The following is a 15871-nucleotide window of genomic DNA, read 5'->3' as shown; positions in this document are numbered from 1 at the left end:
TGCAATGTGAGAGAACAGAACTCCAACTATAGAGAAGTTTGCAACAAAAAAGCTGTTTGATCATTTTCAGCGGATTCCTATTTATTTTGGTATGCTGAAAACGAAGATAACAACAACATACACCTCAGAGAACTTGGAATTACCTCTTCGCAAATTGGTCCATGGTGGTGAAGTCTATGGTGGATAGATATACGGTGATTCAAACATATTCTACATGTTATTTGCACAAGAAAGTGACCTTACAATATTCCCTTGCCTTTTTGTGCCTGTGAAATAGGCGAGACTCAACAAATCACTGAACCAAAAAGAGTTAGTTCCTAAAGAACCTATAAAAATGATCCAAAACATTTCAAGCTTTAGGTCATCTAGTAACCATAAAAGTACATTTTCTTCATTCTCACCTCGACTACTTTCTGGGAAATTTGAGAGATTTGAGTCAAAAGCAAGGTGAACGATTTCACCAGGACATTAAAGAGATTGAGAAACGATACCAAGAAAAATGACACCATAATAACCCCCAATAACACCATAAAATTGTCGGACGCTTCAGTCAGACTTTACAGGTTCTTCCCTCAAGCAAAAATGTACAAATAAAAGCCTCACTGGGAAAAGGAGAAGTTTTTAGTGTGTGCTAGTGAACGTATATTAGATACATATTTATAAATAAAATAATATTATTCACATCTTATCATTATCTATTATTTTACACCCAAATTGTTAGGAAATATTTCGTACTATGATAAAAACAGGTCATTCTCGGATTCAGCACGCTCAAAAACATAAATATTACGTCACAGAACCTAAAGAGTCCCTATATATTTTATTTTGCAGACCTGTGCTATCGCTGAACGAACTATAGTCTAAGAAACTAATTTAAATACTATTTGGAATAGGAATTCGAAATAGTCTTCGATATAGGAAACCAATTTTAACATTAGTTTTTAGGAACCAACACATTTACTTCTAAACTGGTTAAAACAATAAACTCAGCCTACTCGCCATATTATCCCCTTTTGATTTTTGTCGCCTATCACATGTTAGAACAAATCGTTAGAATAGAAAAACTACCACAGGGACTATAAATTGGAAAATCCTTTACCTTTCATTTCCACAAACTTATTCAAGAATCTAGTATATATAATATATAGTCTATTGAAGGTAACAGAAAACTCACGTCATCACAATGTCGAATTTATTGCCTATCACAATTTTTAAATTCATTTTAAAATCGCCCAATATTTTACTTCTCATTTTATTCTAGGTAAAAAGAGATAAAATGCTGACTATAAACCGAATCAGCCTACAAAATTCGCCTGGTTGTCAAACGTCTACAAAATATAGTGATCTAGTGATAATAATTAGAGATTATAAGCCGGCAAACCTCTTTTGGTGCATTGCTTGTTTTGATTATTTTCAAATTGCTACTTATTCTGATTGAAAATACCGAAGCCATTAAACAGTCAATGTCAGAAACAGATTGTATCTCTAATCAGTTACTTCGAACAGGAATGAGATAATGTATGCATTAAATATACTATGATTAATTTTTCATTCTTTTATTTATATTAGAGTTTTGTCGTAAGTCAAAGTCAAAAAGAATCAAAAGTCAAGGTTGATGCGGCAACATTGCGATGTCATAAATTTAAATAACGTGAGTTCATTGCTACTTTGGATAGATTATATGTAAAATTTCAATTTAACAAGTGACAAGAAAGTAGGAGAGGTATTTCAAGATGTTTAATTTAATAAATAGTAAAAATATTTAACTTAATCCAAAATATATTACAGGTGATGTTTAACTTTCCTCTATCTTTAGGTATTACCTAAAATTCACACATCTCGACAAATAGTGTTGAAACAGTACAAAGTAAAAGATAATTTTGGAAATATCATTCGTGTTATCTCACTTTTTCGCAACGCCTAAGATAATCGTAAAACTCTATATACATATTTACTTATTATTTATTACCTGTCTGTACAAGACCTTAATATTTTAACGTCTCGTCAAACAGCCATCTAATCAAAAGAGACACTCACCTAACATTTTACTGAGATCAGCGTTGTGTAAGTCTGGATTCTCGTCTGCCAACTTCTTCCTCTCCACCTTCGCCCACACCATGAAGGCGTTCATGGGCCGCCTGATCCTGGCCTCTTTGGTAGCCTTCTGGCTCTGGTTTGGTCCGCCCATCTTCTGGCCGAAGCCGGGCCGCGCCGCGTACACCGGAAGTGCCTCCGCGTACGGCGATTGTCTCGCGTAATCGAACCTGAAACCGATCGAGAGAAGATTTACATCATTCCGTCCGCTTGATGGCGTGCGAGTGACTGAACCGACCTTCTGTCATACGCCATGCAGTCTCCATAAAATTCCATGTTGTTAGCCCACAAGTCTGCAGTCTTTGATAGTGCTTGCGGTAGAACCTGAGTGGTGGGAATCATTTCTTGAGGATCGCCGCCAGGATAATCCTGCTGGTATTTGCCCAGTGGATACTGGGACGTTAGTAGAGGTGATGGGGAGTTAGATGGCGATAGACATGTGTTGTAGGGATTAGATTGGGCTGACGGCGAGGGTGTACAGTCATGTTCCTCCATTAAACTAGAACCAAACAAAGACATTGTTTAAGTAATCTTTATAATTATTTATTATAATAAGCTTTATTCCTTACAAACATTTTTAATATTGCATATTCTGCTTTAACTACTACTTAGTGGTATGAAAAAGAAATAAGATAATATAAGCTCATGAAAAACCACTAGTAGAAAGACTATATATATAGTATAGTTGATTTAATAAATAACAGTAGCTATTTCATATTAAATAAAGTAAATATCAATCCTTCATAATAATCTATTTTTATTACCAATAGACATATCATTTACTTTTTTATATTACATCTTCTGATTCATCGCTATCTAATGATATGAAAAAATAGTAGAACTTTTTGGAAACATCTTTTTGAATACGTATTTCGCTTAATGATTAACAGTAGCTATTCTCTGTCAAAAAATAAGCATTATTTCTTTATAATTATCTACTTTTATTACCACTAAACATATCATTTACTTTTTTATATTACATCTTCTGATTCATCGCCATCTAATGATATGAAAAAATAGTAGAACTTTTTGGAAATATCTTTTTGAATTCGTATTTCGCTTAATGATTAACAGTAGCTATTCTCTGTCAAAAAATTAGCATTATTTCTTTATAATTATCTACTTTTATTACCACTAAACATATCATTTACTTTTGTATATTACATCTTCTAGATTCATCGCTATCTAATGATATGAAAAAATAGTAGAACTTTTTGGAAACATCTTTTTAAATACGCATTTCGCTCAATGATTAACAGTAGCTATTCTCTGTCAAAAAATAAGCATTATTTCTTTATAATTATCTACTTTTATTACCACTAAACATATCATTTACTTTTTTATATTACGTCTTCTAGATTCATCGCTATCTAATGATATGAAAAAATAGTAGAACTTTTTGGAAACATCTTTTTAAATACGCATTTCGCTCAATGATTAACAGTAGCTATTCTCTGTCAAAAATAAGCATTATTTCTTTATAATTGTCTGCTTTTATTACCACTAAACATATCATTTACTTTTTTATATTACGTCTTCTAGATTCATCGCTATCTAATGATATGAAAAAATAGTAGAACTTTTTGGAAACATCTTTTTAAATACGCATTTCGCTCAATGATTAACAGTAGCTATTCTCTGTCAAAAATAAGCATTATTTCTTTATAATTGTCTGCTTTTATTACCACTAAACATATCATTTACTTTTTTATATTACGTCTTCTAGATTCATCGCTATCTAATGATATGAAAAAATAGTAGAACTTTTTGGAAACATCTTTTTAAATACGCATTTCGCTCAATGATTAACAGTAGCTATTCTCTGTCAAAAATAAGCATTATTTCTTTATAATTGTCTGCTTTTATTACCACTAAACATATCATTTACTTTTTTATATCACGTCTTCTAGATTCATCGCTATCTAATGATATGAAAAAATAGTAGAACTTTTTGGAAACATCTTTTTAAATACGCATTTCGCTCAATGATTAACAGTAGCTATTCTCTGTCAAAAATAAGCATTATTTCTTTATAATTGTCTGCTTTTATTACCACTAAACATATCATTTACTTTTTTATATTACGTCTTCTAGATTCATCGCTATCTAATGATATGAAAAAATAGTAGAACTTTTTGGAAACATCTTTTTAAATACGCATTTCGCTCAATGATTAACAGTAGCTATTCTCTGTCAAAAATAAGCATTATTTCTTTATAATTGTCTGCTTTTATTACCACTAAACATATCATTTACTTTTTTATATTACGTCTTCTAGATTCATCGCTATCTAATGATATGAAAAAATAGTAGAACTTTTTGGAAACATCTTTTTAAATACGCATTTCGCTCAATGATTAACAGTAGCTATTCTCTGTCAAAAATAAGCATTATTTCTTTATAATTGTCTGCTTTTATTACCACTAAACATATCATTTACTTTTTTATATTACATCTTCTGATTCATCGCCATCTAATGATATGAAAAAATAGTAGAACTTTTTGGAAACATCTTTTTAAATACGCATTTCGCTCAATTATTAACAGTAGCTATTCTCTGTCAAAAATAAGCATTATTTCTTTATAATTGTCTGCTTTTATTACCACTAAACATATCATTTACTTTTTTATATTACGTCTTCTAGATTCATCGCCATCTAATGATATGAAAAAATAGTAGAACTTTTTGGAAACATCTTTTTGAATTCGTATTTCACTTAATGATTAACAGTAGTCATTCTCTGTCAAAAAATAAGCATTATTTCTTTATAATTATCTACTTTTATTACCACTAAACATATCATTTACTTTTTTATCTTGCATCTTCTACCTGATGATGTTCTTGCTTAGCGAAACAACAATCTAAGATCCCGAAACAAACCTTCTTGCGTGAAGTACCTCCGAAACAGTGATCGATAATAATCTGTGTTGAAATCGACGAATGTGTGTGTGTTTTATTTTTTTTTACGGCCCGTTCAAACATTCTCAGACAAGACGGAATATCTCATTTTCGGACTATCAATCAACATCGTTTAGGTGTCAAGGTTTCTTTTGGCCACGATCATTAATTTTAAACGAATACGATTTAATGTCAGCCGCGATATATCATTGCGGCGTTGCGCTAAACTATTCGGTATAATTTTTTTGGAGCCTTGCGACATTTTCTCCATCTCATTAACGAGAGAACGCTTTCAATGCATCCGAATAATTGCAACGCTTATTAACAGCGAATGAATCGTGTTTTATTGTTTGTAAATTTAATTAATATAAGGATAATTAAGCAGTATTGATTTTCTTTCTTTCTTACGAAATATATATTGAATGAAGGCATTTTTGGAAACAATATTCTTAATTTTTATCATTAAAAACAGTAGAAGAAAGTTTGGAAAAAGTCCAATTGGAAATAATAATCACTCAAACACATTGACTTAATAAATATTATAATTTACTATTTCTTCATGCTGACGATTATTTTAGAAGACACTAGAAGAAACATTTGGAAAATATATGACTGATGGTTCGTCAATTTCAAAATTATGAGGTAATAATTAAAGTGTAGAATTATATTTAAGATGCTGTTTGATTTGATGTTTGATTTGATGTTTTGATTTGAGCACTGTAGTAGGAACTTTGGAGAAACCGTTTTTGAAAATAACAAAGACGCAATTCTGTCACAAAACGTGTTCTGTGTACACAGTATTTGAGCTTGATATATTAGTCACTAGCGACCCGCCCCGGCTTCGCACGAGTGCAATGCTGATACTAAATTAAATACACTACAGAAAAAATATGAACGTTGTATATAAAAACATAGCGGCCCGCTCCGACTTTGCACGGGCATAAAATATATATGCCTATGTCACTCAATGAAAACATGATTAAAATCGATCCAGTATTTTTGGTTCATTCATTACTGCCCTTGGCCTGCACGCATTAAATTTGGAGTAAAACAATTCCTCTTCCCCTATACTTACTATGAAGATTTCCTGCTATCTTTGGAATATCTAAATTCATACAATTTTTATTGCATTACACATTTTTAAACGCAAATTTTAAATTTGTAATATCTCCGAAAATATTTGTTTAATTTACATGCTGTAAGGAACCATATTGATCTATATTAATTGCACACTGTATTTAAGGTACTTAATTCGATAAGGATTAATGCCGTATTGCTTAAAATAGCTTCGTAAATAAGCCATTTTCTCACGTAAAAAGTAAACAATAAAAATGGTTAATGTGGGTTATCCCTAAAAGATAAACATATACCATCGCGGACTTTTTTGTAGACCTTTTTATGGTGTACAATACTGTAGTACATTAATTTGATCTAACTGGTAGAGTTAGGCAGCGTTTTTGCTAATTGCTAAATAAGCCTAAAAAAATAGGTTAATTTACGACATCACGTTAGAAACCTCTAAAATTAGCAATGTTGCCTTAGTATATTATGCATGTATTATACATATAAACCTTCCTCTTGAATCACTCTATCTATTGAAAAAAACCGGATCAAAATCCGTTGCGTAGTTTTAAAGATTTAAGCGAACATAGGGATATAGGGACAGAAAAGGCGACTTTGTTTTATACTATGTAGTGATATAAAGTAGTACAATAAAGTAAAAGAAACTTTTGAAAAAACAATAAATAATTATATTCTTTACCGTTAATTCGTACGAACCTTGAAATTATCAATAGTAGAAGAAAGATTTGGAGAAACTGTTTCTGGAAATAATAAAGGCGTAGTTCTGAATCAAGACGTGTTTCGCATAAATACAGTACTTGTTCTTGATATTTTAAACATATAGATACTATAAGTTGCCTTTCATGAAAATTTTTACAGTAAACATATAGTAGAGGAAACTTTGGAAAAAGTATTATTGGAAATAATAAACACGCATTCCTGAATAGGGATAAATATAATAATTTTTAATAAGACTGTGATTGGTCAAGCATATTGTTTAAATAAATATTATAATTTAACGTATGTTGATTGTCGGTTCTTGTTCTAGAGGGCAGTAGAAGAAATAATACTAAATCCGATATACTGACTATATAAATATTATAATTTAGTTCTCTCTAATATATACGTCAGTAACCATTAATAGGAAACTTTAAGAAAATGAATCTTTAGATATAATTCTGTATCAATAATTCGATAAAGAAGCTACGTATTTAATACGATAAAGTTTTTGTCGATATATCTAACCTTTAATCAAGTGCCATATATTGCATAAAATAGTTGTACACTAATTTTCTTTGTTCGATATAATTGCACTATCTGAATGCGTCACCAAACACACTTATCTCCATTAAACTAGTCCACATTTTTGGAAACAATTAACTCACCATTATAAATAACTACTCAATTAATATTATAGAGCGGACATCTGAAAAAATAAATGTCTTTCTGAATCCACGTCTAAAAAAAATACATTTTTTTTTGGAAAACCAATATATTACGTATTTATTTTGAATTATTTAAAAACCCATATCTTTGTAGCACGCTGATTATATAGTTTTTCAATCAACCTTTAAACGGGTGTCATGTATTGCATAAAAACGTGTCAAAATAATTGTCTTTGTTCGATATAATTACACTATCTGAAATCGTAATTTTTACTATCCGCACTTATCTCCATTAGACTAATCGGCATTCATTCGGCGCACTTATAGTTCCATAACGGTAGAATTCGCGATAATAATGCATTTAATTTATCTAAAAAATTCAAAAACAACCTTCTATTAATTAGATATGTTCTATCTAATCTAATTTTATCACGACCCGTCGACGTTAACACAAAATTTCGCAATAGTTAAAAGTGGAAAAAAATGTTTCATGGAAATTATAGTTGGTCGTGATAAATACTTGTTCGCAAATTGTTTTTTTTTTGCCGGTTGTATCATATACGTCACTCTAACTATTCGAAATTTCCCGGAAGTTTGCTGAGTACTTTTTTTAATTTTCTACCATTAAATAATGATTTATTCTGATAATATAGTATTAAGAGATTCCTTCAATATACCAACAATTTGAAAGAAAACTGTCATTAGTATTTGCTAAGATGAATACGTGTTCTTACGGATATCAACGAAGTAGCACATGATCTCGAAACACTTAGGTTTCAATTATCGAAATTTAAAAGGATGACTGATGATATGTCAATTCCGAAGTCATGAGGTAATAATTAAAATGTAGAATTACGATTAATAAGCTGTTTGATTTGAAGTTCATAATATTATGGTATACAGTTAGCAGTTTAATTTTAAAGGTACGGTAGTAGAAACTTTGGAAAAACTGTTTTTGAACATAATAAAGATGCAGTTCTGAATCAGAACGTGTTTAGTATAAAAACAGTACTTAATACTGATATTTTAGTCATATAAATACTATAATTTAACTTTAATTTCTAAAAATTTTTACAGTAAAACATATATTAGAAGAAGCTTTGGAAAAAGCATTGTTGGAAATAGATAAACACGCATTTTTGAACAAGGATCTTGAAAGTACGGTAGTAGAAACTTTGGAAAAACTGTTTTTGAACATAATAAAGATGCAGTTCTGAATCAGAACGTGTTTAGTATAAAAACAGTACTTAATACTGATATTTTAGTCATATAAATACTATAATTTAACTTTAATTTCTAAAAATTTTTACAGTAAAACATATATTAGAAGAAGCTTTGGAAAAAGCATTGTTGGAAATAGATAAACACGCATTTTTGAACAAGGATCTTGAAAGTACGGTAGTAGAAACTTTGGAAAAACTGTTTTTGAACATAATAAAGATGCAGTTCTGAATCAGAACGTGTTTAGTATAAAAACAGTACTTAATACTGATATTTTAGTCATATAAATACTATAATTTAACTTTAATTTCTAAAAATTTTTACAGTAAAACATATATTAGAAGAAGCTTTGGAAAAAGCATTGTTGGAAATAGATAAACACGCATTTTTGAACAAGGATCTTGAAAGTACGGTAGTAGAAACTTTGGAAAAACTGTTTTTGAACATAATAAAGATGCAGTTCTGAATCAGAACGTGTTTAGTATAAAACAGTACTTAATACTGATATTTTAGTCATATAAATACTATAATTTAACTTTAATTTCTAAAAATTTTTACAGTAAAACATATATTAGAAGAAGCTTTGGAAAAAGCATTGTTGGAAATAGATAAACACGCATTTTTGAACAAGGATCTTGAAAGTACGGTAGTAGAAACTTTGGAAAAACTGTTTTTGAACATAATAAAAATGCAGTTCTGAATCAGAACGTGTTTAGTATAAAAACAGTACTTAATACTGATATTTTAGTCATATAAATACTATAATTTAACTTTTATTTATAAAAATTTTTACAGTAAAACATATATTAGAAGAAGCTTTGGAAAAAGCATTGTTGGAAATAGATAAACACGCATTATTGAACAAGGATCTTGAAAGTATGGTAGTAGAAATTTTGGAAAAACTGTTTTTGAACACAATGAAGATGCAGTTCTGAATCAGAACATGTTTAGTATAAAAACAGTACTTAATACTGATATTTTAGTCATATAAATACTATAATTTAACTTTTATTTCTAAAAATTTTTACAGTAAAACATATATTAAAAGAAGCTTTTGGAAAAACTGTTTTTGAACATAATAAAAATGCAGTTCTGAATCAGAACGTGTTTAGTATAAAAACAGTACTTAATACTGATATTTTAGTCATATAAATACTATAATTTAACTTTAATTTCTAAAAATTTTTACAGTAAAACATATATTAGAAGAAGCTTTGGAAAAAGCATTGTTGGAAATAGATAAACACGCATTTTTGAATAAGGATCTTGAAAGTACGGTAGTAGAAACTTTGGAAAAACTGTTTTTGAACACAATAAAGATGCAGTTCTAAATCAGAACGTGTTTAGTATAAAAACAGTACTTAATACTGATATTTTAGTCATATAAATACTATAATTTAACTTTAATTTCTAAAAATTTTTACAGTAAAACATATATTAGAAGAAGCTTTTAGAAAAACTGTTTTTGGACACAATAAAGATGCAGTTCTAAATCAGAACGTGTTTAGTATAAAAATAGTACTTAATACTGATATTTTAGTCATATAAATACTATAATTTAACTTTAATTTCTAAAAATTTTTACAGTAAAACATATATTAGAAGAAGCTTTTAGAAAAACTGTTTTTGAACACAATAAAGATGCAGTTCTAAATCAGAACGTGTTTAGTATAAAAACAGTACTTAATACTGATATTTTAGTCATATAAATACTATAATTTAACTTTAATTTCTAAAAATTTTTACAGTAAAACATATATTAGAAGAAGCTTTGGAAAAAGCATTGTTGGAAATAGATAAACATGCATTCTTGAATAAGGATCTTGAAAGTACGGTAGTAGAAACTTTGGAAAAACTGTTTTTGAACACAATAAGATGCAGTTCTCAATCAGAACGTGTTTAGTATAAAAACAGTACTTAATACTGATATTTTAGTCATATAAATACTATAATTTAACTTTTATTTCTAAAAATTTTTACAGTAAAACATATATTAGAAGAAGCTTTGGAAAAAGCATTGTTGGGAATAGATAAACACGCATTCTCGAATAAGGATCTGTAAGTACGGTAGTAGAAACTTTGGAAAAACTGTTTTTGAACATAATAAAAATGCAGTTCTGAATCAGAACGTGTTTAGTATAAAAACAGTACTTAATACTGATATTTTAGTCATATAAATACTATAATTTAACTTTTATTTCTAAAAATTTTTACAGTAAAACATATATTAGAAGAAGCTTTGGAAAAAGCATTGTTGGGAATAGATAAACACGCATTCTTGAATAAGGATCTTGAAAGTACGGTAGTAGAAACTTTGGAAAAACTGTTTTTGAACATAATAAAAATGCAGTTCTGAATCAGAACGTGTTTAGTATAAAAATAGTACTTAATACTGATATTTTAGTCATATAAATACTATAATTTAACTTTAATTTCTAAAAATTTTTACAGTAAAACATATATTAGAAGAAGCTTTGGAAAAAGCATTGTTGGAAATAGATAAACACGCATTTTTGAACAAGGATCTTGAAAGTACGGTAGTAGAAACTTTGGAAAAACTGTTTTTGAACATAATAAAGATGCAGTTCTGAATCAGAACGTGTTTAGTATAAAAACAGTACTTAATACTGATATTTTAGTCATATAAATACTATAATTTAAATTTAATTTCTAAAAATTTTTACAGTAAAACATATATTAGAAGAAGCTTTGGAAAAAGCATTGTTGGAAATAGATAAACACGCATTTTTGAACAAGGATCTTGAAAGTACGGTAGTAGAAACTTTGGAAAAACTGTTTTTGAACGTAATAAAGATGCAGTTCTGAATCAGAACGTGTTTATTATAAAAACAGTACTTAATACTGATATTTTAGTCATATAAATACTATAATTTAACTTTAATTTCTAAAAATTTTTACAGTAAAACATATATTAGAAGAAGCTTTGGAAAAAGCATTGTTGGAAATAGATAAACACGCATTTTTGAACAAGGATCTTGAAAGTATGGTAGTAGAAATTTTGGAAAAACTGTTTTTGAACACAATGAAGATGCAGTTCTGAATCAGAACATGTTTAGTATAAAAACAGTACTTAATACTGATATTTTAGTCATATAAATACTATAATTTAACTTTTATTTCTAAAAATTTTTACAGTAAAACATATATTAAAAGAAGCTTTTGGAAAAACTGTTTTTGAACATAATAAAAATGCAGTTCTGAATCAGAACGTGTTTAGTATAAAAACAGTACTTAATACTGATATTTTAGTCATATAAATACTATAATTTAACTTTAATTTCTAAAAATTTTTACAGTAAAACATATATTAGAAGAAGCTTTGGAAAAAGCATTGTTGGAAATAGATAAACACGCATTTTTGAATAAGGATCTTGAAAGTACGGTAGTAGAAACTTTGGAAAAACTGTTTTTGAACACAATAAAGATGCAGTTCTAAATCAGAACGTGTTTAGTATAAAAACAGTACTTAATACTGATATTTTAGTCATATAAATACTATAATTTAACTTTAATTTCTAAAAATTTTTACAGTAAAACATATATTAGAAGAAGCTTTTAGAAAAACTGTTTTTGGACACAATAAAGATGCAGTTCTAAATCAGAACGTGTTTAGTATAAAAATAGTACTTAATACTGATATTTTAGTCATATAAATACTATAATTTAACTTTAATTTCTAAAAATTTTTACAGTAAAACATATATTAGAAGAAGCTTTTAGAAAAACTGTTTTTGAACACAATAAAGATGCAGTTCTAAATCAGAACGTGTTTAGTATAAAAACAGTACTTAATACTGATATTTTAGTCATATAAATACTATAATTTAACTTTAATTTCTAAAAATTTTTACAGTAAAACATATATTAGAAGAAGCTTTGGAAAAAGCATTGTTGGAAATAGATAAACAGGCATTCTTGAATAAGGATCTTGAAAGTACGGTAGTAGAAACTTTGGAAAAACTGTTTTTGAACACAATAAGATGCAGTTCTCAATCAGAACGTGTTTAGTATAAAAACAGTACTTAATACTGATATTTTAGTCATATAAATACTATAATTTAACTTTTATTTCTAAAAATTTTTACAGTAAAACATATATTAGAAGAAGCTTTGGAAAAAGCATTGTTGGGAATAGATAAACACGCATTCTCGAATAAGGATCTGTAAGTACGGTAGTAGAAACTTTGGAAAAACTGTTTTTGAACATAATAAAAATGCAGTTCTGAATCAGAACGTGTTTAGTATAAAAACAGTACTTAATACTGATATTTTAGTCATATAAATACTATAATTTAACTTTTATTTCTAAAAATTTTTACAGTAAAACATATATTAGAAGAAGCTTTGGAAAAAGCATTGTTGGGAATAGATAAACACGCATTCTTGAATAAGGATCTTGAAAGTACGGTAGTAGAAACTTTGGAAAAACTGTTTTTGAACATAATAAAAATGCAGTTCTGAATCAGAACGTGTTTAGTATAAAAATAGTACTTAATACTGATATTTTAGTCATATAAATACTATAATTTAACTTTAATTTCTAAAAATTTTTACAGTAAAACATATATTAGAAGAAGCTTTGGAAAAAGCATTGTTGGAAATAGATAAACACGCATTTTTGAACAAGGATCTTGAAAGTACGGTAGTAGAAACTTTGGAAAAACTGTTTTTGAACATAATAAAGATGCAGTTCTGAATCAGAACGTGTTTAGTATAAAAACAGTACTTAATACTGATATTTTAGTCATATAAATACTATAATTTAAATTTAATTTCTAAAAATTTTTACAGTAAAACATATATTAGAAGAAGCTTTGGAAAAAGCATTGTTGGAAATAGATAAACACGCATTATTGAATAAGGATCTTGAAAGTACGGTAGTAGAAATTTTGAAAAAACTGTTTTTGAACACAATGAAGATGTAGTTCTGAATCAGAACATGTTTAGTATAAAAACAGTACTTAATACTGATATTTTAGTCATATAAATACTATAATTTAACTTTTATTTCTAAAAATTTTTACAGTAAAACATATATTAGAAGAAGCTTTGGAAAAAGCATTGTTGGAAATAGATAAACACGCATTTTTGAACAAGGATCTTGAAAGTACGGTAGTAGAAACTTTGGAAAAACTGTTTTTGAACATAATAAAGATGCAGTTCTGAATCAGAACGTGTTTAGTATAAAAACAGTACTTAATACTGATATTTTAGTCATATAAATACTATAATTTAAATTTAATTTCTAAAAATTTTTACAGTAAAACATATATTAGAAGAAGCTTTGGAAAAAGCATTGTTGGAAATAGATAAACACGCATTTTTGAACAAGGATCTTGAAAGTACGGTAGTAGAAACTTTGGAAAAACTGTTTTTGAACATAATAAAGATGCAGTTCTGAATCAGAACGTTTTTAGTATAAAAACAGTACTTAATACTGATATTTTAGTCATATAAATACTATAATTTAACTTTTATTTATAAAAATTTTCACAGTAAAACATATATTAGAAGAAGCTTTGGAAAAAGCATTGTTGGAAATAGATAAACACGCATTATTGAATAAGGATCTTGAAAGTACGGTAGTAGAAATTTTGAAAAAACTGTTTTTGAACACAATGAAGATGCAGTTCTGAATCAGAACATGTTTAGTATAAAAACAGTACTTAATACTGATATTTTAGTCATATAAATACTATAATTTAACTTTTATTTCTAAAAATTTTTACAGTAAAACATATATTAGAAGAAGCTTTTGGAAAAACTGTTTTTGAACATAATAAAAATGCAGTTCTGAATCAGAACGTGTTTAGTATAAAAACAGTACTTAATACTGATATTTTAGTCATATAAATACTATAATTTAACTTTAATTTCTAAAAATTTTTATACTAAAACATATATTAGAAGAAGCTTTGGAAAAAGCATTGTTGGAAATAGATAAACACGCATTTTTGAATAAGGATCTTGAAAGTACGGTAGTAGAAACTTTGGAAAAACTGTTTTTGAACACAATAAAGGTGCAGTTCTAAATCAGAACGTGTTTAGTATAAAAACAGTACTTAATACTGATATTTTAGTCATATAAATACTATAATTTAACTTTAATTTCTAAAAATTTTTACAGTAAAACATATATTAGAAGAAGCTTTTAGAAAAACTGTTTTTGGACACAATAAAGATGCAGTTCTAAATCAGAACGTGTTTAGTATAAAAACAGTACTTAATACTGATATTTTAATCATATAAATACTATAATTTAACTTTAATTTCTAATAATTTTTACAGTAAAACATATATTAGAAGAAGCTTTTAGAAAAACTGTTTTTGAACACAATAAAGATGCAGTTCTAAATCAGAACGTGTTTAGTATAAAAACAGTACTTAATACTGATATTTTAGTCATATAAATACTATAATTTAACTTTAATTTCTAAAAATTTTTACAGTAAAACATATATTAGAAGAAGCTTTGGAAAAAGCATTGTTGGAAATAGATAAACACGCATTATTGAATAAGGATCTTGAAAGTACGGTAGTAGAAACTTTGGAAAAACTGTTTTTGAACATAATAAAAATGCAGTTCTGAATCAGAACGTGTTTAGTATAAAAACAGTACTTAATACTGATATTTTAGTCATATAAATACTATAATTTAACTTTAATTTCTAAAAATTTTTACAGTAAAACATATATTAGAAGAAGCTTTGGAAAAAGCATTGTTGGAAATAGATAAACACGCATTATTGTATAAGGATCTTGAAAGTACGGTAGTAGAAACTTTGGAAAAACTGTTTTTGAACATAATAAAAATGCAGTTCTGAATCAGAACGTGTTTAGTATAAAAACAGTACTTAATACTGATATTTTAGTCATATAAATACCATAATTTAACTTTTATTTCTAAAAATTTTTACAGTAAAACATATATTAGAAGAAGCTTTGGAAAAAGCATTGTTGGGAATAGATAAACACGCATTCTTGATTAAGGATCTTGAAAGTACGGTAGTAGAAACTTTGGAAAAACTGTTTTTGAACATAATAAAAATGCAGTTCTGAATCAGAACGTGTTTAGTATAAAAACAGTACTTAATACTGATATTTTAGTCATATAAATACTATAATTTAACTTTTATTTCTAAAAATTTTTACAATAAAACATATATTAGAAGAAGCTTTGGAAAAAGCA

The 15871-nt window shown here is 27.6% G+C and overlaps 1 protein-coding gene and 1 long non-coding RNA gene across 2 annotated transcripts in view; one reads left to right on the top strand and one right to left on the bottom strand.

Annotated features, from left to right (window-relative positions):
* Positions 1-15871, top strand: part of LOC143201771 (uncharacterized) — a 185281-nt gene that overhangs the window by 89521 nt on the left and 79889 nt on the right. The window lies entirely within an intron of this gene.
* The window catches only part of Sox15 (Sox box protein 15), a 114983-nt gene that overhangs the window by 66462 nt on the left and 32650 nt on the right, over positions 1-15871 (bottom strand). Inside the window, exons 2-3 of the mRNA XM_076412940.1 lie at positions 2333-2593; positions 2038-2264 (exon numbers count right to left, since the gene is read on the bottom strand). Coding sequence (XP_076269055.1) covers positions 2038-2264; positions 2333-2593 — 488 coding nt within the window. The remainder of the gene's footprint in view (positions 1-2037; positions 2265-2332; positions 2594-15871) is intronic.

The sequence above is a fragment of the Rhynchophorus ferrugineus genome, unplaced genomic scaffold (genome assembly GCF_030347505.1).
Source record: "Rhynchophorus ferrugineus isolate W39M unplaced genomic scaffold, kcgeb_rfMv2 rfM8, whole genome shotgun sequence".
Taxonomy (NCBI): Eukaryota; Metazoa; Arthropoda; class Insecta; order Coleoptera; family Curculionidae; genus Rhynchophorus; species Rhynchophorus ferrugineus.
The sequence above is the reverse complement of the archived record's forward strand: the minus strand, read 5'-3'. Positions and strand labels throughout refer to the sequence as shown.